Below are 23,932 nucleotides of genomic sequence, written 5' to 3'. Positions count from 1 at the left end.
GAAATTTTTAAATCCATCTCACTTAATATTGCCTGGAGGGCCTCTTTCCGGGCAAGCAATTATATTATTTTCATTCATTTTGTACGAATGTTTATAAATTTACTTGTCTCTATAAAAAATTATGCAATTATTTCCAATTTTAAAATTGACAAGAAAGGTAAACCTAGTTGAATAGACAAAAAATCACCTGGTGTCATGTCTATTTTGGGGCAAGCGATTTTATCGCTTTCTAGAAAATTTAAAAACAATTTGCACAGGCGATTTTGTTGAAAGCGATGTTGAATAGCTCGCCTCATGTAAATGCTGCTTATGAGAAACCAGCAATTACTGAACCATTGCATGAACCAAAAATATAAGATCACGTAAGAACGCGACGTTGTATTTGTAACTGGTTTTGAGAAAAAAGTTTGCGAAAGCGGGTTCGTCAGCTGAGCGTTTGTTTACATAACAAGCACCACTATTTTACACTTTTATTCAAGTAAAGAAGAGTTAATTCAACATGACAACACATTTTAAAGCATTTTGTTGCATCATTTTACCTAAATTGTGCGTTTAAAGTGGCTGACAATAATTTTGGCTAATTTTGGTTTTCGTTGTTTTCTTTGCTTTGTTTACTTTTCGCTCGTTTTCCAGTGAAACAAGATGGCGTAGAACCCGCTAAAAAAATCGACTTTTTTCACTCTCTTGTTCTTACGTGATCTTGTGTCTTTCGTTCATGGAATCATGGTGATATACATCGAGGGCGACGGCTTTATCTTATTTATCGAATTGGTAATATCGATGTTTTCGATGAATCGCTATTGTGTACTGTTCCAAAAAAACTCATATTATTTTTTAAATTGCCAATATAAAAATGTCACAACGCTCTCGAAATAGTAACCGTCGGAATCAACTTAAACACAAATATGCTCAAAATTCACAAACTACGGATGAGCAAAATCCAGTAATAATCGCATTCCAGGATTACGCGCTTGAACTGGATGACAAACATGATCGCTATGAAAGAATTGTTAAACTCAGCCGTGATATCACCATCGAAGCGAAACGAATCATTTTTCTTCTGCATACAATAGATGGTAGAAAAAATAACCGTTCACGAATACTGGACGAGGCGGAAGAACGGCTCGAAAAAGTTGTTGCAACAAATTTCAAGTCCGTAGCCCTCGAACTAAATGGACAAGACCCCTATCAATACCGGTGTGCGTATTCTCCGGGTCTACAAGAATTTATTGAAGCGTATAGTTTTATGGAGTATTTCAAACATAGCGGGGATGAAACGCCAACTACTGTATCGGACTGGAGCATTCTACAACAAAAAATGCAGTTCGCACATCAAGATGAAGCTAGTCAAAAAGATGACGGGTTAGGAAAAGAACTTGAGGTTTCACTTGGTCAGGAAAAACCCGTTGGCAAAATAGGTACGTCTAATACCAACTCATTTATGAAGCTTTTTATAGCTATTTTATTTGGGAGTGTCTATTTACACGCGCCACGGTAACTTACCGTGGATCCACGGTAAAACTACCGTAGATCCACGGTAAAAATTTACCGTAGATCCAGGGTAAAAATTACCGCAGATCCATGGTAAAATTACCGTAGATCCACGGTAAAAATGGCCGTAGATCCACGGCAAAAAATAACCGTAGATCCGCGGTAATTTCTGAGAAAGTTTATTTACCGCGAATCCGCGAAAAAAAAATTACTGGATTTACAGCTATTTTCGAAGCATGCGAATAACTATTTTTTAACAGTAGATCTACGACAAAAATTAGTGTGGACCCGGGGTTATCTATTTTCCCAACGTGAATGAACAATCTTAATTTCTCGTGGGTCACGGCAGTGTATTCACCATGCGTAGTATTTGATTTACTCACAATAGACGTATGGACATACCTAAGTGACAGCCATTCATTCAATCAAAATATAATTCGTTAATTAATTGATGTACAAAGTATAATGTTCCATACGCCGAACTATAAAATAGTGACAATGTATACTTTTCCAAAACGCATCCGAAAAGTTATCGAAATTAATCAGTGCATCAAAAAAAAAGTTGATGCTTCGTTTGTTTTTGGTTACCATTGGTGTTTTAAAAATGGAATATTCAGTATAATTGTTCACTGTTATATCGCATATTTAAAACATGCAATGTATGTGGTTGCAATGTTTCGCAACTTTGCACAAAAAAACAGTTTGAATGCCGCAGTATAACAATATCCAAACATTGTATGGTACGTTTTGGAAGTCAGCCTATCTTTACCGTACATCTAAATTAAAAAGGTGGTTCTTCGCGCACTTTGGAAATCAAACATCTTCTTCGGCAAGCAAACATCTTCAGAAATTGCCATGGATCCACAGTAAATTTTTATTTATTTGTTATTTATTTTTTTATTGCAGTCATATGAAACAGACGTTCCTTACAGACTAGAGATAAAAATTTAGCTACTTAGATGATACGTGTAAAACATAAAGCACTCTACAGTTTCGAGATGAAAGAAAAAATAAATTAACTTTTTGGAGGAGAGAAATCCAGGTCGATAGAATTCGAGATCGAGTTAAATTCGTTTAAAGCTCTTGAAATAAGAGCATTTCTGGCATACTCCGTTTTAAAATTTCCTCCATAAAACGGCAGAGGACTGCGAAGATTCCTTAGAGGAACATTGAAGTTGACCTGCTCTAGGAGCGTAGGGCAATCGATCAAACCATTTATTAAGTTAAAGGTAAAAGTTAGAGATAGCAAAGATCTTCTGGCTTCCAGAGATTTAAGGTCTATTAATAGCAAACGAAATTATACGATGGAATAGGCTCGCTGAAGTTAAGATTTCTGAGGGCAAATTTAAGAAAAACCTGAACCCTTTCAATCCTATTAATTAGGTTTGAGTGGTATGGCCTCCAGATAAAAGAAGCATATTCTAACTTAGAACGAACAAAAGATGTGTATAACAATTTAAGTGTATAGGGGTCAGAGAACATTGAGCTCTGACGCCTGAGAAAACCAAGTACAGCGTAAGATTTAGAAATGATGTGACTGATATGACTGTTAAAAGACCAATTAGAGCTGAAAATTACACCAAGGTCTTTGATTTCTTGGACTTTTTGAAGTTGAGTCTGAGAGATTACATAAGACGTCGAAAGAATATTGTGACTAGGAAAAAGTAACTTGAAAACATTTTTAATATTCAGAGAAAGGCGAGAGCTGAGACACCAGTTGTGTAGAATATTAATCTCGGACTGAAGTCTTACCGCATCATGCGCGTTTTCAATCACAGCAAAAATTTTTAAATCGCCAGCATACAGCAAAAATTTAGCAAATGAAAAACAAGAACTCACATCATTTATAAATAATACAAAGAGTAAGGGACCTTAAATGCTACCTTGAGGAACCCCCGATGAGGCAATGAAAGATTCCGAAGATACCGTGGTTCTACGGTAATTTTCCCGAGGATATACGGTAATTTTTACCGTGGATCTACGGTAAAAGTTACCGTGGTGCGTGTGTATAGACTGCCATTTTATTTTCTTGTGAATAAGCCCTTAAAGTTACTACAATATAGCATATATCGTCACCTGAAATGTAAAAAGACGTAACAAACATCATCGTTGAAATGCAAAAGGTCGTAACTAATAAAAAATTCAAAATTCACTTTTTGATTTATATGATGGATTTCGTCGAATTACAACTCCCAACATCATTTTATGAAAAAAACGCGTGAATCGAATCAAAATCCTTTTACACATACTTGTAGACAACAGACAATAGACAACGCTTTATTACAAAAATTTAATTTACTAAATCTGTGCACTAATTTAACAATAATGTCGGTTGGAAATATGGTACTTGTTGCAAATTTCCGAGGTATACGTACACTGATTACTCTTATTCTGCCTTAAGCAGCCACTTAATATCTTCATTCTTATGTTTATATTAACTTTACACATTACACTATTAGTTGTTAGTTGTTTTATTCCTTTAGTTGAAACTTATTCGTCTCAATTTATTAATTAAAGTTGCTATGAAAATCACCCGTGCGCCTGTGATTGTATATACAAATTAAATGGGGGGAGGGGTGACTTCATAAAGCGGCGCCCATCCTCTTTCGTTTAGGGGGGGTTTGTTTTTGCACTTCAGGTGACGATATGTATGTATGAGCATGTATTTATTTATTAGCAGCAAGCCAGGGTGTAAATTTTGTCGTCGATCCCACCGAGTTCATTTTGGGAATAGCGGATCTAACCGGCGAGTTGATGCGGCGATGCATTAATTCTTTGGGAAGTGGAGAAACCAACGTGTGCTTGGAGTCATGCAAAGTTCTTCAACAATTCTTCACAGGGTATTGTATATGCAAACAAAGCAAACCGTTGAACTATATTTTTTTTTTCTACAGCTACATAAGCCTTAATATACAGCGCTGCCGTGAACTATCTCGTAAGATTTATACAATGCGACAAAGTGTAATAAAAGCCGAAAACGTATGTTACAACGTAAAAGTGCGCGGCGGAGAAGCAGCAAAATGGGGATCTGTTTTGGAAAATAAAGTAAACGAAGATCTAGATGAAGGTTTCTATTAAACGAAATAAAAGATTTAACAAAAAATGCATATACATAAAGGATTTGTTATTTCACGGATATTCTTGTAATACGTCCTCAGTCTCGGGGGGGGTTTTTAAAGTGTACAAGGTGAAAAGAATTTTGCCTTCTTTTTTGACTATCTAAGCCCTATAATCAGCATTCGGAACACACAAATCTGTTCCAATTTTTTTTTTTTTTAACTTGTACGTTACTCCATAGTTTTAATATAGCAGTAGAGAATTATAAGGCCAGCTCAAAGTCTACAAAGCCATATGGCCATATATCGTCACTAGACACGAATAAAGGAGCGCTAGTGTTTCGACGGCGAAAAAAAAAACCGTAAAAAAAATTTTGCGGTTAAGAAAACCTTCGACGAAGAAAGACGCGTAACTTAGTTGACGGCGAAGAAAGACGCGTAATCATAGATTTATACTTGGTCAAAGACAGTCACTTCAGCATCATCCTTAAATCTCTTTGGGGAATTTACATACTTTTACACCCGCAAACATGGTTGGCTGCGAAAATAAGTTTACGCGTCCTTCTTCGCCGTCAAATATTTTAACGCGTCTTCGCCGTCAACTATGTTAAGAGTTTTTTTCGCAGAAGCTTTCTTTAAGCGGTCAACTTTTGAGCTCGCGCCTTTATTCGTGTCTACTGACGATATGTATCACATATCGTCACCTGAAATGTAAAAATTCGTAACTAATAAAAATTCAAAATGAACTTTTTGATTGACATGATGGATTTCATCGAATTGCAACTCCACACATCGTTCTATGAAAAAAAATATTAGTCACGGCTTTTTCCATTTCAGTGATGATGTTGTTGCGTCTTTTTGCATTTCAAGTGACGATGTATGCATATGGGTATTTCCATGATAAAAATATTTGTAAGGTTCAATCGCTGAGAGCGAACTTTAGGAATTTTGACGTTTGCTAGCATTTTGAAAATTTCGCTCGCCGTCATTTCGCATTTGTTTGTTTTTATTTTCACACAAACCAAAGAAATATATTTCTGTCGAAACAACAAAATTTGAATATACATACATATGTATGTAAATAAATAAATGGAAGCAATTGTGTGTAATGGACTTCTGCCCGCATATTAAGGCCAAGGTGTTGTACGTAGTGACAGCTCATGTCGACGGCTCCCTTACAAAAGGTTGTAATAAGGAAGCACGAGAGAAACGGGAAGAAAAAAAGGTAATTCTCTAGTGTAGGGTAACAACCCCTAAAAAAGGTCCGGAAAAGTCGGGAGGGGTACCAAACGACGCGTTTCGGCCCCCCTATTAACAATCTGTAGGGGGAGGGTTAATATTATTAACCATTTAAAAGTTATAAACAAAAAACTTTTGTTAAATTTCGTTGTTTTCTATGAGCAATTACCACGTCAAAAATGCACTAAATAACCAGTTTACACTTTTAAAACACTATTAGAACGTCTCCGGTTATAATTTTATGCAAACCAAATCATTTATTCACTTTTATCTTATATATTTCGTTAATAAAACATAGTAAACAAACTTTGCGCCTGCCAAAATTATTATAACCTCAAATCGCTGGTATTGCCACTTTATTTCACATTTCATTTGCGCTATTATACTCAGTTTACACTATACACTTCTTCTTCTTCTTCTTCTTCTTTTTTACTTTCACCTAAATAAGATATTCTAACCAAAATATAATAGCAAATTTCGCTATACCATGGCAGCGCTACTTTTATGGTTTACTGTTATTTTAGCTGTAATTAAAAGTAAGCGTCATGGAGTGCTAAAGTGCGATTTTTTATTAAAAATTTTCATTATTTATCAAAGTATTGATTGAAGTATTGAATCGCGCGATTTTTTATTAAAAATTTTCATTTATCAAAGTATTGATTTATATGGAAAAAGCGCCGCAGGCGAAAATTTTTAGTAAGAAATCGCGCAATTTTTTATTAAAAATTTTCATTATTTATCGAAGTATTGATTTTTATGAAAAAATCGCCGCAGCCGTAAATTTTTAATATCGCGCGATTTTTATTAAAAATTTTCATTATTTATCGAAGTATTGATTTTTATGAAAAAATCGCCGCAGCCGTAAATTTTTAATATCGCGCGATTTTTATTAAAAATTTTCATTATTTATATATATATTAAACGAAAGAAGATACCGAAAAGCATTGAACAGTGCACACACCTTATAAGGAAAAGTGAATTATTACGAAATACTAATACAGTGGCAGCACTATAGCTATTTTGGAATCTCGCGTTTCAGTTCGCAAAGATTGTCAACTTCTTTTTAATAACAAAATAATCTATCTTAGGTTGGTAAAACTATGTGTTTGTTTAATAAATAAGTTAAATTATATATTTTAATAGTGTTTAAAAAGTGAGAACAGGTGATTTAGTGAATCTTTGTCGGTGTAATTGCCCATAGAAAACAACGAAATTTAACAAAATTTTTTTGTTCATAACTTTTAAATGGTTAATAATATTAGCCTTCCCCCTCCGGATTGTTAATAGGGGGACCGAAACGCGTCGTTTGGTACCCCTCCCGACTTTTCCGGACCTTTTTTAGGGGTTGTTACCCTACACTAGAGAATTACCGAAAAAAGCCCGCTTTGCGAAGTAGTACGAAATTTGGTACTATTTTTCATATCAAATTTTGTATATAAATAGTTACAAACGGTATATTATAAGCTAAATTCGCGAAAGTAGTATATATAACGTAGTACTTATGCAATAAATGGTAATTTAGTTTATTAAACACAATGTCCTATAATTATAGTCAAACTTCCAAAACCAAAAAATTAGTGGTGACCCCGAGTCGTTACAACATGACGGAATCGACAAAAGGGCGCATCGACGGATTGGGAGAATATTTCATCGAACAAAATACCAACTAAAGATGTGGAGCTTGTATCGCAATGCAAGCTGCGACCGTTCTGAACTGAGATGCCAGACAAATGGTTTCTACAAATTGAGGCCACCTTTCAGTCGTACAAGACCACATCTTATGTCGGTAAATATAATCTGGTCCTCTCAGCAATTAGCAGCGATGCTTTAAAGGAAGCTGCGGATGTTTTAAAAACCTTACCAACTCAAGACCGATATATTAACCTCAAAAGTCAACTACTGTCACGCTTTACTGATTCAGCCGACCCACATAGGGTGTTCCGATTGTAGGAGGACGCATACTTACGTGTTCGTATCTAGGTTGGAAGATTAAATGCATTGCTGCAATATGGGCATCGGAAATGGTTTTGAAAACGCTTTATTTTTAGCAACCTCCTAGGGTGGTCACCGGTTAAAAAAATCAGATTCCACTTTAATTTAGGGAATTAGATAATTCAAATATGTATCACAGTAAAAGTAAGAAAATGTAATAAAACTACATTTTTGTAATAATTACAGTAATATAACAGTCTTATTTATTGTTAAATGAATGTTGTAAGTATTAACTTGGAGTAAATTAGGGTCCACAATTACTGAAACATCGGAGTTTTCGTATTTTAAACGTATTGCTTTTCCATGCCAAGATAATTAAGTGCACCGAGTTTGGTATAAATTTATACAAATTGACAGCATCGCGACAATTGTGCACCCTACGTCGAATTTGTCCAAAAGCAAGTCAGACGCATTCTAAGCTAACCTGTTGAAGGATTACATAGAGATCACACTACGTGATGCTGCACCAAATGTCGATAGTGAAACAACCGTACACCACATTGTCACCAATGGTCCCCCAGTCCACGAGCGCCCACGCAAACTCACTGGTGAGAAGTTAAACGCCGCAAAAGAAGATTTTAATCTGTTGCTGCATCATGGTGTCATAACACCTTCGAGCAATCAATGGACAAGTCCCATCCACATGATGCCCAAAGAGTCCGGTGGCTGGCGCACTGCAGGAGACTTTCGCTTAAAAATCAACATACAAAAATTCCATATCGGTGGAAGTGAAGTAGTCTACTTAGGCTATTCTGTGAGCCAGCATTGTTACCAGCCTCCTGAGGAAAAAGTTATCCAAAGCCTCAAACAGTTGTTGACTCGCGCCGCTTCCTCGGTATTGTAAATTATTATAGGCGTATTTTGCCTCACGCAGCAGAAATTCAAGCTTCCCTCAGTGAGTGCCCATCGTCCATCTCGCTGTAAATCCTTTGGAGAATACACAAAGCCCACGTTTTTTGTCGAACTAAAGTTTAAAATTTGTTATTTAATTTTCCGTTGTCAACGAATTAGAATAAAGTAAATGTCAAATAATTGTTCAGTGATTGCAAATCAGTTTTAGAATAGGGAATGAGGTAGTTTAGTACTTTTTTTAAGGCGGTAAAATGTAGTTTTTTCAAGAGGGAAACATCGATTTTGCTAAGGGAGTCAAGATGGCGGATTAGAGCGAGAACGCTGTCAATATCCAACACCTTGTATTAAGGCGAAGCTTTTGGCATGCATTTGAAGATATTTTACCTTAAAGGCACTGCACTTTTACAAAGAACTATCTTGTGCTTACATTAGGTCAGGTGGTACAAAACATGAGTCGAGCATACATAGGGGCACTTTGGCAAATCCGTTTTCATAACACCACAAACCTCGATCCATTTTTGCTGTATACACGATAGTTGCGGGAACTTGAGGATCTTTAGATTGCATTGCTTGCAGAGGAAAACGAATTTGGGCAGCCGTTAAAGCAGCAACTAATTTTTCGTTTCCAATTTTGTTTTTTCAACTTCTGAATAAATAAATATTTTAAATCTTAAATTTTCATTTGTTTATTTTGAATTTCTTTGACATTAGAAGCATTTCTAGAGAGAAAACTCAAAATGCTAGCAAACGTAAAAAAAACCCCCAATGGCGGACGAATTAAGCGAGCGGGTTTACCCAAGGCATAACAAGGTAGAAGTCAAGAATGATAGAATACAAGATTGCGCCGATCAGAGAGGATTTTTGAGAATAACTTTTGTGTGACGTCACACTGGTGCAATTGCGAGAGAGAAATGCCAAAACGTGAGCAAGAATGGAAGAAGAAGAAAAAATGTTGCAAGGAAAATGTAAACAAGTTGCACCAGTGTGACGTCATGCAAACAACGATTCTGTCAAATTCGTTAAGAGAGGAATAGCGGTCCGAGATCGGCGCAACCTTTGTATTCTCTCAATCGTGGGTAGAAGTGATTTCGACATTTCTCTCTTTTGAAGTGCGACTGAAATGTCAACTCTTAACGCTATAGCATGATAAAAACATAGCAAGGTTGAACCGTTCTCTCAATTTGTCGGCCATGATTTTTTTTTGAAGTTTGCCAACATTTTAAAATCATATAAAAGTGAAAATAAAAAATTNAAAAAATTTAAATTGTGCGAAATTGTTGTTGCTTGAGATTGAAAATGAAAATGTGTGTGTGAGTTTGTGAGTAAATTTAAAAATTAAATTGTTTGGAAACGTCAAGAATTTCAAAAGTGACTCTCAGCGGCTCTACCTTACTATATTTTTATCATGCGCTATAGTATTCAAAATTATTATTTTTTATATAAATTTTCATGCGACTGATTTTAAATACATAATAAAATGAAAAGGAATTGCGAGCGGTGCGTTGTGTTAGTCAAGAGCCTGGGCAACAAACTTGTGCGTTATTTTAAACATTCGAATTGTCAAGTGAAGCAGGAACGGTGGGCAAATTGCTGCGATGTTTCATTAGGAGACTCTGGAGACGTGTGGTCGTGACTTTATTTGTTGTCCATCGCAGCCGAGTATTTCTAAGTGGACGCGTTTGGTCCCAGGTGCAGGATTTATCATACCGAATATGAAAAGAAAATCTCCCTTTCATATACATACATGGATAGACCAAATTTCAAATGGTGGTCTGAAAAAACCTAAACCAGTATTCCTTGTTGACATATAGAAACTGAAAGTAATTTTTAATGAATTTAATGCAAAGCAAATTTCGAATAGCAAAAATTTAATAGCTAAATTATTGAAGTTAAGTTCTGATGTATTTTTTATGCAAATTTTACTCTTATTAAATCCCAAATATTTAAAGGAAAATCTCCCCAATGTTTACATCTGAATATGAAAAGAAAATCTCCCTTTCATATACATACATGGATAGGCCAAATTTCAAATGGTGGTCTGAAAAAACCTAAACCAGTATTCCTTGTTGACATAAAGAAACTGAAAGTAATTTTTAATGAATTTAATGCAAAGGAAATTTCGAATAGCAAAAATTTAATATCTAAATTATTGAAGTTAAGTTCTGATGTAAATTCAGAATAATCAAACTTTTTTAATGGCTAATATACTTTAGAATTAAGTATTTCAATAAAAAAATAAATGCTCAAAANGAATTTAATGCAAAGGAAATTTCGAATAGCAAAAATTTAATATCTAAATTATTGAAGTTAAGTTCTGATGTAAATTCAGAATAATCAAACTTTTTTAATGGCTAATATACTTTAGAATTAAGTATTTCAATAAAAAAATAAATGCTCAAAAACATTTGGATAGTAAAAGCAAGAAAATTGTCAAAACGGTCCTATAAATGAGTGTGTTTCATTTAGTGTGTAATTTTGTGTAAGTATGCATTCCCATATTTACATTAAACCGAAAATTCAATAAATAAAATGAAGCTGATTCTAATGAGATTTTAAATATTTTCATATTTACAAAAACCTTCTTTTCAAAGATGTTGAGTTCTATCAAATATGGTAACTGCATAACAAAGGGTTAATTTCTTTGTTTACATTTTTTGACATTACAGTCAGGTATGAGAGATCTCGACTGAATTGTCACTTCTACCTTCTTGAATATGCCTTGGTTTTACCCATGATACAAAAAAGAAGGTAGTTTCATTAGCTCTGATCCAATACTTTTCGTGAAAAATCCTGTAAAACTGCAAACAGCAAAATTACTCTCTGAAGTGAGAGTAAAAAGTGAGTAACAACAAAAAGTACGGGAACAAAAAAACCATTTTTCCTGTAAAAACGTCAGCCAGTGATTGCTTGACACTTTTCATGATTTTACCAGAACAAAAAGTTCGGGTAAAATATTGCAACTTCATTCTCTACACAACTCTCCAAAAGTCGTTCTCATTTACAGGATTTTGGAGGATTTCGGAGTACGGGAACATTTTTCCTGCAACTTCCTGCAAGTTCGTGTAAAATCCTGTAAGTTCATGGAGTACTGGATCAGAGCTATTGTCACTTTTCGGACGCCATATTAACTACCTGACAATTAAGCAGATGATGACATTTCGTGCTGCCATACCAAGTCATCAATAATCATTTATTTATTTTGAAAAAATTATTTACAAAATTAAAAGGAAATTTGTCTTTGATCTGAGCAATAACGAAAATGGAAAAAATTAGTTATTATTAAATTCGTTTATTCTAAAGCCAATCACCTAAAAGGATTTGGATGTGCTTTGCAAACGTTAGCCCCAGTAAGGCTTTAACTTCGGTGCTTCATGATATGAAAGATAATATGGTTATGGACGACAGGACGTACTCCCGATTGAACTGGCACTCAGAGTTTGGAGGAAAATAGTTAGAGGGAAGCCCAATGCCCTAAGTGCAGCTTGTCTGTCTGTCACCGCAGACATGTAAACTCATTCCCCTCCACCTCGCCCCACTCAGTGTTATACCGGCATCCGTTTCTTTCTAGTCTGCAGGTGGCCTTTAAGGCTTCCCTACGTATGAAGAAACAAAGTAAGTGCAGCAGTGCATCCAGAGTAGCGCCACGTGTTGTAGAGAAAGCTTCCGTACAGCACACGGCAGTAGTTCTTTGAAGTTTTGCAAGCAGGCTTCCTACGTTCTTGATTCAGAATCTGCTCCGCCATACGTGTTTACATTGCCAAAATGCTGCCAATTCTTTAGAGGTTTTGTTGTTGTTGTTGTAGCGGCTACAACAACCCCGCCCAGGACGGTTGGTATCTCAGTCGTTGTCGTCAAGTTCCACTAACGGCAACCCTAGGAAGCGTGCAGCTTCTGTGGGGTTTGTCCACAGGGACAAGGCCGTTAGGGTTGTCGGGTTTTCCGGGCATGCGAAGAGATGTTTCGAGTCATGTGGGGTCTCTCCGCATGCCGGACACTCATTCGGCACATCCTCATTCAACCTACTCAGGTAGGAGTTCAACCTGCTGCAGTAGCCGGAGCGAAGTTGTGCAAGAGGTTTTGTGTTCCACGATAGTTTTGTATACAGAATTACTTCTAGGTACTTCACTTCGGAAGAATTCTGAATTTCGGCTCATTCTCCGAAGCCTGGTTTCGGAATTCGCTTTAATGACGAAATAGCTAACAATACGTCTATTTCGGTTTATTAAAAAAAAGAGTTTTGGTATGTAAATATATTTATTTAGTTTAAAATAAAATGAAAAAAAGTATTTTAATAAATAAATGTTTCAAAACTGGTTTTTATTTTATTTCTTCGTCCCTGCACATCGATTTTATTCAAAAGATCTTTTAAACGCTTGAGAAAAAGGTTCAAATTTGATTATCGAACACATCAACTTGCAATTTTTTATGCAAATTTTACTCTTATTAAATCCCAAATATTTAAAGGAAAATCTCCCCTCAAAAAATTTCAATGTGGCAAAGCTCACATGTGGCTCAATGTTTACATCTGGAGAAATGTCAAAAATCCGCTTTATAACCAAAAAATAGTAGTAATAAAACTACCTTCTTTTTTGTATCATGGTTTTACCTTGAAATATTTGTATCATAGGTATTTCCACAATATAATAAACAAAGTGAAATTTATATATGACGTACGCTTATTTGAAAATTTAAACGTAGATAATTCATATATTTGTCTACATTACCCCTGGGTGCATTCCAAAACGTTAAAATACAAAGCATCAGTCTCTTATTTCCAGGCCGTACTAGATGAAGGGCCTGTTCGAGGCACGTAATTAAAGCGGCATTACTGCTGCACTGATGAAAATTTGCAAGTGCCCAACTGACAATACGTTCCTAGAAATTCGCACCGAACGTGATACTTTAATAATTCGCGCAACACTGCGGTTGTGATTGCAACTCGAACAAGCATGAAGTCTTACTTGCGTAACCTACTTGAAAACTAGCATCTAACCGTGGTTACTCACATTTGGCATTGCAATCTACTCAGGCTTAAAAATAAAAGAGACTGATGCTAGTCAAGAACGCAGAACGTATACTTAAACGCAGTCAGTGTACGCAGAATTTTGTCGATTACTGGAGCCCTCAGTATTGCTTACTACAGTGTTGCCGCTTCTCAATGGCTTTTCATAAACTTACCTTTTCAACTACAATTTTTCGTGCTATAATAGATTGTAGCTAAATATAAACTACTTAGTTTTCAACAAAAAACCTTATTCCATTATACTTATGTATGATATAAATTTCAAATATTTTAAACGTATTTTGAATAGGAAATTGTAACTTTTTTACCATCTGCAAAACTGACGAAGTGGCAACCATTTATAGAAGGAAGAAATCAGCTGACACGGAAAAATCTAAATTCCGCAGATTTCTGCGCTACGGGCTACAACTACAGAAAAATTCTGCGGTGAGTTTTCATTTACATGGCGCTCTGGTAAGACAGATCGTGTCAGCTGACTCGGGTTTACGTACCGGTAGGTGTACATTCTTGACTAATTTCAGTTTTTGCTGACAGGCTGTAGGTGTGGTTTTGGTTAGTTTATTGGTGTTCTAGGTTCGGTGTGTTGTGTATCTTGAATAAATTGTAATATAAATGGAAGAAATTGTAAAAGATAAGAGCAAATGGCAAAAAACAGGTGATCTCAGCCTTTAGGCATATTTTGGCAATCAGCTGATAGTGTGTTTACTTAGGAAACTGTACGATGATTCGAGTGCTTGGAAAGCAATTCTTGATCATAATAATAATATAATTCCACCCATGATAAAAACATAGCAAGGTAGAACCGTTCTCTCATTTTGTCGGCCATGATTTTTTTTTTTGAAGTTTGCCAGCATTTTAAAATCATATAAAATTGAAAATAAAAAAAAGTATCCAAATTCAGATCTTATCTGCGCTTTTCTGTATTCTGAGATTAATCGCTATACACAAAAAAAGTATTATGCTGCGCCATGGCTACTAGACCAACTACACCTTTTTCAGTTTAAGTTCAGAAAGTTGCAATTTAAATTCAGAAAGTTACAATTCAAGTTCAGAATTTCCATTTTAAATTCAGAATTTCCATTTCAAATTCAGAAAATTACAATTCATATTCAGAATTTCTATTTCAAATTCAGAATTTCCAGTTCAAATTCAGAAAGTTACAATTCATATTCAGAATTTCCATTTTAAATTCAGAAAGTTGCAATTTAAATTCAGAAAGTTACAATTCATATTCAGAATTTCCATTTCAAATTCAGAAACTTTCATTTCAAATTCAGAAAGTTACAATTGAAGTTCAGAAATTTCCAATTCAAATTTAGAAATTTATAATTTAAGTTCAGAAAATATCAAATTAAATTCAGAAAACTTTTTATTTTAAATTTGCATTGGAAGAAAAAGTCTTCCCAAACAACGACAGTCAATTTAACCAAGGACCGTAACGGCTATGATCTTTGTGATAAAAATCATAATTAAATTTTCATAATTGGACTTGTATTTTTACAAGTTTTAATTTAACTTCCTCTGTATGTATGTATGATTGCTAGGGGCAAATTTTGCAATTAATTTATTACCAACTTCCCGATGACCTAGAGAGTTGAAACTTCACGGTTGGCTCAGAACCCGATGACAATGAAATACAAAATATGAGTTAATCCGATAGGTGGCGCAGGAGTCGAGATATTTTAAAAATCTGTATTTATAGACCGATTCTTTTCATATTTAGAACGCATACTATCTACAAAAAGAAATAACTCCACGAAAAATTTTGCGGATACGTTTGGTAACCGAGTATTTATGGTCCGACCACCGTGGTTTTATTGTGTTAAATTGTAAAATATATGATTTATAAAAAGAATTAATAGCGAAAATCTTAAAAAACGGCGATTTTTGTGATGATATTAGCAAATTCTACACCTTTTTCAGTTTTAGTTCAGAAAGCTGCAATTTAAATTCAGAAAGTTACAATTCAAGTTCAGAATTTCCATTTCAAATTCAGAATTTTCATTTCAAATTCAGAAAGTTACAACTGAAATTCAGAATTTCCATTTAAAATTCAGAAAACTACATTTCAAATTCAGAATTTCCAGTTCAAATTCAGAAAGTTACAATTCAAATTCAGAATTTCCATTTTAAATTCAGAAAGTTGCAATTCAAATTCAGAAAGTTACATTTCTAATTCAGAATTTCCATTTCAAATTCAGAAAATTACAATTCAAATCCAGAAATTTACAATTTAAGTTCAGACAAATTAAGTTCAGAAAACTTTTTATACCTTGTATTCAATGGAAATATGTGTATGTATTGAATTTGTGCAATTTGTGTAATTATTTATTTTCATTTAGAAAAGGGTAACAATTCAACAATTGCAGTACATACTTAGTAGTCATGATAATAACACACAAAAAAAAACTATCACATTAAATTCACTGGCTATCGGCTATTATGAGCTATGCAAGCGTGTCGTTGAGTTTCGAGTTTTTTGTCGAACAGAATTTTGCTTTCGTTGGTGTATCGAAGTAATCGTACAGTTCCATAAGTAAAGTAACTCTTCTTCTTACCGTTTTTTCTGGCAGGCTCTAGGTGTGTTTTTGGTTAGTGTATTGGTTTTTTGGTTCAGTGTGCTAGTGTATTTTTAATAAATTGTAATAAAAATAAAAGAAATTGTAATAGAAATGAAAGAAATCGTAAAAGATAAGAGCACATGCCAAAAAACAGGTGATCTCAGCTGTAGGCATTTTCTGGCAATCAGCTGATAGTGTTTTTACTTATGAAACTGTACGATGATCGAAGTGTTAGAAAATTGTAAAAAATGTATGATTCTGCATTTGTTTTCTTACTTTTTGGCGGCTAGACACTAATTTTAAACAATTTATATTAATTTCAAGCAGTTCTAACGTCGTGAATAGTAAACACAAGCTCGAAAGTATGGTTTTAGATATGAAAGAAAATCCCTACACGCTATTGGCACGATCTCTGAAAACAAAATCATGGAGCTGTTTATAGTTTTAATATATTTTAAATAGATTTGGATCACAAAATTTCTTAAATATATTGTATGTCAAAATATATTCGAAAGACTGCACTTAAACTCTCTCGTTTTCTACTCTTGGCCAGTTTTTTAAGCCCTCACCAGGGATCTTATTGTACCCGATTTCAATTTCGCAACATCGACTAGACTGTTTTTCATAAATACTATTAGAAGTTGGAATTCCATTCCGTTTGCACTAAGAGGCAAGTTAAATAAAAGCAACTATAAAACTCTCATATATTCGCACTTCTCTAAAAACCCAAGCAGGCCATCAGAATTTAAATTAGTTTAGTTTAGAATTAAGAATTATGTATTATGTATTATTTATTATTTACCTATTTATTTATTTATTTTGTTTTGTCCTGTGTAATCACCAATATTTCCTATGTCCTAATTATGCGTACCAAATTTTGTTGTACTAAAAAAGAACACAATTCTTATTGTACTAATGTAACTCTTTGTTGATAAATAAATTCAAATTCAAATTCAAATTAATCCTCTGACGAATCGTTCAACCAGAACTCCGTTGTGCTAATTAAATTTTTTTTACCACGCTTTTATACTCACTTTCTTTTTTATTTCATATTAATTTCCACAAATTTACATATGTACATATGTATAAGCACTCTATTTAGTTTGCTCGATCTGTAAACAAAGCTTTTCAGCGGTAAAAAATATACTATTGTGAACAACCTAAACGAGCGAAATTCATAATAGCGCTATTCTTCATGGAATGAGCGCCATAATACCAAATGAAAATTCGTTCGATCAGTCGAAGATCGAATGAAACTCATAATAAGGGCCATTGAATCTGATGTATGTAAATTGTGAAATTTGTAATGTTTGTGAAGACGGTAATCATATCATTTTTAAATGTACCAAGTATTCTGTTATTCGTAAGAAATATCAATTTTTAAGATCTATTGAAGACTTATTTAGAAATCATAAATTTGATTATTTCGCTCCAATGTGAATATATTAAATTTAATTTATAATGTAATTGCATATGAAAGAGGGTTTAGCGCTCTCTCTGGGCAAATAACTCTTTCTTCTTCTAATAAAACTTTGGAGTAACTTAAGTTTAAAGGAATGAAAATTTGGAATTTTTAACCTGTACCAAAACCCATATCGTCCCGTTTCTGCCTCAACCACGTATCTACAATTTTTGGGAAAACTAATATTACCACTTATAACAGCTGTATAAGCATCACACTATTTGAAAATAGAACAAAGACTTAATGAGGTTGCTCACTACTGTTAGTGGAACCAGAAACATTAAGTAAAAAATGCGTTTATTGTATCCTAGGGGAAGAAATTAAGCATTTTTTCTTACACTCTCTAAAATATCTCTATTGCAGATACGAGGTTAAGGCAGAAACGGGACGATATACGAGGGTCCGTTTTTTTTAATTGTGAGAGCTATTTAAAAAAGTGAGCAATATGTTAACATGATCTTTCAAAATACATCCAGCCGTTGGAGACAAACATAGAACAGAAATATCGTCGCTGCCATGTCAAACTATCGAATGTGCAAAAATACCTTTTCATTTAGGATACCTTGCGCATGCGTTTAGAATGATACGCAACTTGCCAAATCGTCGAATTTCTAGCCGTAGAAGCAGAGGATATTGCCTTTAACAAAGTGTCGAATCCGACACATTTTCCTAATGACAAGATTTTTTACAACAGTTTCTTTGCTCCTGAAAAGTACCGCTTTCACATTCGATAGTTTGACATGGTAGCGACGATATGTACTCTATAAATAATAAAAAAAATTATAGCGATTTAAAATAGGTCATCGATTATTTATTCTTCCACTTTATCACAAGAATCATAATCATCATCATCATCCTCATCAATGCTATTAGGCAGATAGTCCGAATCAAATTCCTCGTCGTTACTAAACGGCTCATCCAAATCATAATCGTCGTCCAATACACAGCCGTTAGTACTTGAGTTAAGAGCATCCTCATCCTGTTCATGCTGACGTTGCCGTCCCCTTAGTCGGTAATTTTTGTAATTTTGCTCAAAGTTAGCTTGAAGAAGAAACCAAATTCGAGTAAACATATAAAAAAAGAAATTATTTATTCTAAATGCGAATTGTTATTCAATAATTATTTTGGATGAATCGATTAAAGCAAATGTTTTGTACTAATTTACTTTACTTTCTGGTGGATGATTGAAATGCTGGAAATGTGCTGGATTCCGACGATAACAAAGGCTACCGTATGGACAGTCAGGTGTGCCCTTAGGAGGGGGTGGATAATTTGGCCGTTTGTAGTCATTGTCACCGGGATGCGCTTCTTCTATTCGGTGCACTGGGTTACGTCTGCATAAAAAGTTTATGACGTATTTAGCCACGGATTAAAATTAATATAATACCTATAGCAACGAATCCCAAATCTACAAGATTCTCGCGAAGAAGAAGAGCAAGCATCGGCTTTCTCTATCTTAACAGCTCGTTTAATATCAATTGTACTGGTAGAGCCAGAACCAGATTGACACATGTCGTTAATGTTTCCTCCTTCATTGCTCTCAACCAAAGGTTCGGATTTAATTTCAAATACTAATCCGTTACCTCCGTGACCGTTTACACGTTCTTGATCAGAATTACTCGAAGTTTCGGCGTTTTTGTTTTCAAATATACTTGTATTTTTCTCGGCTTCATAGGTTTCAATTGAAGCATCGATGTCATCCGACAGCCTGACGCGCTTTGAGTCGTTATCTGCACAAGATGAAACGCGCTTGAGATAATCTCGGTTTTCATTTTCCTCACCATTAGCACCTAAAATGTTGCAGTTATTTATTTCAGATACGTCCTTTACTTTTATTCCAGTGCTGCAGTGCGCGCCATCATAAAGATTGATCCTTTGTGAAATAGCCGAACTAGTTGATTCTGCTGAAACCAATTTTCTATTTTTAGGATCTAAGCCAATATCATTTATCACTGGCAGCATTCTGAGCAATCTTTTTCAGTAAAATTTTAGAACCGTTGTAAAATAACGCATTTACTTTGTTTTTATTTTCTGCATTAAGCGATAGAAGAAAAATATCGTCGATACTATCGATATATCGATGGTTTGTGTTTTAAGTTCTGAACACATTGAAAACGACGAGCTACCGACCACAGCTTCTAATTTGTCATCTCTATTATCTAATACAGCGTTTTTGCTGCATTTAAAATTCAACATTTAGCACTTTCGAACATATGTTTTCGAAGAGCGTTCATGCTATAGCATTTAGCAAATGTACATTTACGCGAGTTCGAAATCGTATGCTTTTGACAAACAGCCGTGTTCCAGTCTCTTATTTAGATGCGTATATATNGCTTTGTCGATGGTGACATGATTTCTTTGAACGCGGCAGCGACATTATGAATTTGTATGAGTTTGACATAAAAGAAGAGGAAGAACCTTATCTGTCGCCAGAAAAATAGAAATAGATCTAATCTGGCCACAACCACAGCCGTCGCGTAGCCCGGTCGTCGCCAAAATAATTATCTACATAAGGCTATCTGCACACTTGTCGTCCAATCATAGTTGCGTTATCGTCTCGCCCTGAAATTTTGAGCCGAGCACATGCATTTCAAAGGAGATTGGCACACTTGTCGTTATCGGCTAGTTATCGGCAAAGTGTAGAAGATGCAGAAACGGATAAGTACGACACTGTCGTTTGCTTATCGTTGTGCACGCATTGTTTGTTTACATTTTATGGGAAAAAATTAGTGAAAAAGTTAATATTTTCATTAAAATTGCAAAAAAAATAGCTTTTTTTCATAAAAGCTGTGGAAATTATTAAAAAGTGCATAATTGCATTACAATTCAATAAATGTGAGCGTTTTAACTAAAAAATATGACGAAATTGTAAAAAGCCTGTGTTTGCATGCTCAAACCACATTTCAGGAAAAGAAAAGAAGAGATATTACTGAAAAATGATGTCTAGAATTCTTGCAGCACAGTCTATATTTTAAAAATTGCAGGTTTTTGTCAATACTTCACGAAAATATCAACCAGAAAAACAAAAAATACCTGCTCCAAGTGAATTTTTAGACGCCAAATGAATTGAAATATCACGACCGAGTGTGCGAAAGTGTAGGCGTCATGTAATCGTTGCATTATGATTGTGACGATGAAGCAACTATGATTGGACGACCAATGTGCAGAAAGCCTAAGAGTACGTGTTAAAATAATTTGACAGCTGTGGTTTGTAGCTCGTCGTTTTCATTGTGTTTGGGCTATAAGAGTACGTGTTAAAATAATTTGACAGCTGTGGTTTGTAGCTCGTCGTTTTCATGGTGTTCGGGCTATTACAAAAATACTATCGATGTTTTAAGACTCGATACTGTCGGCTATAAATCATTGGGCCTGAGCACACTAGTCTGCTCAGTCAGACTGAGCAGTCCACCCCTCGAACGCACACTGGACTGGGCAGTCGGCCAAAAACAGGTTTCAGTTTTGTATACATGAACTACGCATGATTGTGTTAGTGCATGTGGCACATGCCCACTGGGAAAATAGGTAAGCACCTAACGAGGTAAGCCATGTTTTCTTTCAGTTTTTAGTACCAAAATTGTCATCATGGCCAATGCATCTACTAGTAAAGCGCAAAATGAACACCTCCGACGACACATTACATACATACATAGATACATACTTCTGAGCCGCTTTACAAAGTAAGTTACGTGTAATGCAGAGCAGTCGCTCGGAGTAGTTCGGTGCTTGAAAATAACTTCGGCTGCACGTTATTTTGTAACTGACAACGTTATTAGTAGACGACATTGGCCATGATGACAATTTTGGTACTAAAAACTGAAAGAAAACATGGCTTACCTCGAAAGGTGCTTGCGTATTTTCCCAGTAGGTGCAAACAAAACGAAATAGAAAACATGTCTATGTGTTCAATCCGCGATTTTCGCGGACTGAAATGAGCGAGGTAAACTCGAACTCCCTACTCCCTCCTATCCACACAAAACCGGTTTTAAGCGGACTGAGAAGTCCAGTGTGCGGAGGCCCATTGTCATTTTGAAATAAACGTCACGAGAGACGAGAAAAATTGAAGTCGCATATAAATATGGTGAAAAGATAAAAGTCCCACGTAATTATTATGAGAAGACGTAAATAATTTTCGTCTTGAAATAAACGTTTCGAGAGACGAGAAATATAAAAATCCCATATAATTATTATGAAAAGACGTAAATAATTTCCATCTGAAAATAATCGTCCCGCGAGACGAAAAGGATATTTCTCGTAAATAATTATTATACAAAGACGAAAAGAATTCCTCTTAAAACAAGGCGACGTTCTTGATTTCAAATATTAGGATAATAATTATTTTGGGTCTCTGTTTAGAATTCTTGCGGGACCAAGAATTGCAGCTTGTGGATTTTTCGACGATGGAAGCTGCTTTGGAAGAATATATTGGAAAATTAATTTCAGTTAACAATTGTAAGTTATTGTTAGAATTTTAGCTTTGGATGTACACAGTTATTGCACCCTTTGCTATTGTTTATGCTCAGTTTGCGCATTGTTAGGCTTTCTGCACATTGATCGTCCAATCATAGTTGCTTCATCGTCACAATCATGATGCAACGATTGCATGACGACTACACTTTCGCACACTCGGTCGTGATATTTCAATACATTTGGCGACTAAAAATTCACTTGCAGCAGGTATTTCCTGTTTTTCTGGTTGATATTTTCGCGAAATATTTACAAAAACCTGCAATTTTTAAAATACAGACTATGCTGCAACAATTCTAGAGATCATTTTTGAGTAATATCTCCTCTTTTCTTTTCCTGAAATGTGTTTTGTGCATGCACACGGACTTTTTACAATTTCGTCATATTTTATATAAACGCTCACATTTATTGCAATTATCCACTTTTTAATAATTTCCACAGAGTTTGTGCAAAAAATACTAATTTTTATGCAAGTATTCACTTTTTCACTAATTTTTCCCCATAAAATGTAAACAAACAATGCGTGCACAACGATTAGCAAACGACAGTGCCATCCTTATCCGTTTCTGCATCTTCTACGATTTGCCAATAACTAGCCGATAACGACAAGTGTGCAGATCTCCTTTGAAATGCATGTGTTCGGCTCAAAATTTCAGGCGAGACGATAACGCAACTATGACTGGACGACAAGTGTGCAGATAGCCTTAGGCTCCCTACAAGACGCGATTGACAGAAATTGTAATTGTAATTTATTGCAGTCATATGAAACAGACGTTCCTTACAGACTAGAGATAAAAATTTAGCTACTTAGACGATACGTGTAAAACATAAAGCACTCTACAGTTTCGAGATCAAAGAAAAAATAAATAAACTTTTTGGAAGAGAGAAATCTAGGTCGATAGGATTCGAGATCGTGTTGAATTCGTTTAAAGCTCTTGAAATAGGAGCATTGCTGGCATACTCCGTTTTACAATTTCCTCCATAAAACGGCAGAGGATTGCGAAGATTCCTTAGAGGAACATTGAAGTTGACCTGCTCTAGGAGCGTAGGGCAATCGATCAAACCATTTATTAAGTTAAAGGTAAAAGTTAGAGATAGCAAAGATCTTCTGGCTTCCAGAGATTTAAGGTCTATTAATAGCAAACGAGACTTATACGATGGAAAAGGCTCGCGGAAGTTAAGATTTCTGAGGGCAACTTTAAGAAAAACCTTCTAAACCCTTTCAATCCTATTAATTAGGTTTGAGTGGTATTGCCTCCAGATAAAAGAAGCATATTCTAACTTAGAACGAACAAAAGATGTGTATAACAATTTAAGTGTATAGGGGTCAGAGAACATTGAGCTCTGACGCCTGAGAAAACCAAGTACAGCGTAAGATTTAGAAATGATNCAGCGTATGATTTAGAAATGATATGACTGTTAAAAGACCAATTAGAGCTGAAAATTACACCAAGGTCTTCGATTTCTTGGACTTTTTGAAGTTGAGTTTGAGAGATTACATAAGAAGTCGAAAGAATATTGTAACTTTTGGAAAAAGTAACTTGAAAACATTTTTTAATATTCAGAGAAAGGCTGTGTAGAATATTAATCTCGGACTGAAGTCTTANATGCTGCAACAATTCTAGAGATCATTTTTGAGTAATATCTCCTCTTTTCTTTTCCTGAAATGTGTTTTGTGCATGCACACGGACTTTTTACAATTTCGTCATATTTTATATAAACGCTCACATTTATTGCAATTATCCACTTTTTAATAATTTCCACAGAGTTTGTGCAAAAAATACTAATTTTT

The 23,932-nt window shown here is 34.9% G+C and overlaps 2 protein-coding genes across 3 annotated transcripts; one reads left to right on the top strand and one right to left on the bottom strand.

The window, feature by feature from the left end:
• The first annotated feature begins 733 nt into the window (after window positions 1–733).
• On the top strand, window positions 734–4,598 carry Trax (Translin associated factor X). 2 transcript variants are annotated; one of them, XM_017617097.1, is made up of 3 exons: window positions 734–1,418; window positions 4,169–4,331; window positions 4,386–4,598. In XM_017617097.1, exons 1-3 carry the CDS (start codon window positions 854–856, stop codon window positions 4,567–4,569), a joined length of 912 nt encoding a protein of 303 aa, XP_017472586.1. In that variant the 5' UTR covers window positions 734–853; the 3' UTR covers window positions 4,570–4,598. The 2 variants fall into 2 exon arrangements, with proteins under 2 accessions (XP_017472586.1, XP_017472587.1); XM_017617098.1 differs by having other exon boundaries at window positions 737–1,418; window positions 4,172–4,331.
• Window positions 4,599–18,276: 13,678 nt separating this feature from the next.
• LOC108363666 (aprataxin and PNK-like factor) lies at window positions 18,277–19,749 on the bottom strand. Its single transcript, XM_017617096.1, has 3 exons — window positions 19,064–19,749; window positions 18,847–19,010; window positions 18,277–18,717 (listed from the first exon to the last, which is right to left on the bottom strand). Exons 1-3 carry the CDS (start codon window positions 19,636–19,638, stop codon window positions 18,488–18,490), a joined length of 969 nt encoding a protein of 322 aa, XP_017472585.1. The 5' UTR covers window positions 19,639–19,749; the 3' UTR covers window positions 18,277–18,487.
• Window positions 19,750–23,932: the final 4,183 nt, after the last annotated feature.

The sequence above is a fragment of the Rhagoletis zephyria genome, unplaced genomic scaffold, assembly GCF_001687245.7.
Source record: "Rhagoletis zephyria isolate East Lansing unplaced genomic scaffold, Rhagoletis_zephyria_1.1 Rzeph_scaffold_01332, whole genome shotgun sequence".
NCBI lineage: Eukaryota > Metazoa > Arthropoda > Insecta > Diptera > Tephritidae > Rhagoletis > Rhagoletis zephyria.
This window is presented reverse-complemented; position numbering and strand designations above follow the sequence as displayed.

Bases quoted from the DNA above. Each gene is read 5' to 3' on its own strand.
- LOC108363666 (XM_017617096.1), bottom strand. From the start codon at position 19,638: ATGCTGCCAGTGATAAATGATATTGGCTTAGATCCTAAAAATAGAAAA. The intron at 19,011-19,063 runs GTATTATATTAA...CTTTTTATGCAG, and splicing joins TTTGGGATTCGTTGCTATAG to ACGTAACCCAGTGCACCGAA. The intron at 18,718-18,846 runs GTAAAGTAAATT...TTCTTCTTCAAG, and splicing joins TTTCAATCATCCACCAGAAA to CTAACTTTGAGCAAAATTAC.
- Trax (XM_017617097.1), top strand. From the start codon at position 854: ATGTCACAACGCTCTCGAAATAGTAACCGTCGGAATCAACTTAAACAC. The intron at 1,419-4,168 runs GTACGTCTAATA...TTTATTTATTAG, and splicing joins AAAACCCGTTGGCAAAATAG to CAGCAAGCCAGGGTGTAAAT. The intron at 4,332-4,385 runs GTATTGTATATG...TTTTTTCTACAG, and splicing joins CTTCAACAATTCTTCACAGG to CTACATAAGCCTTAATATAC.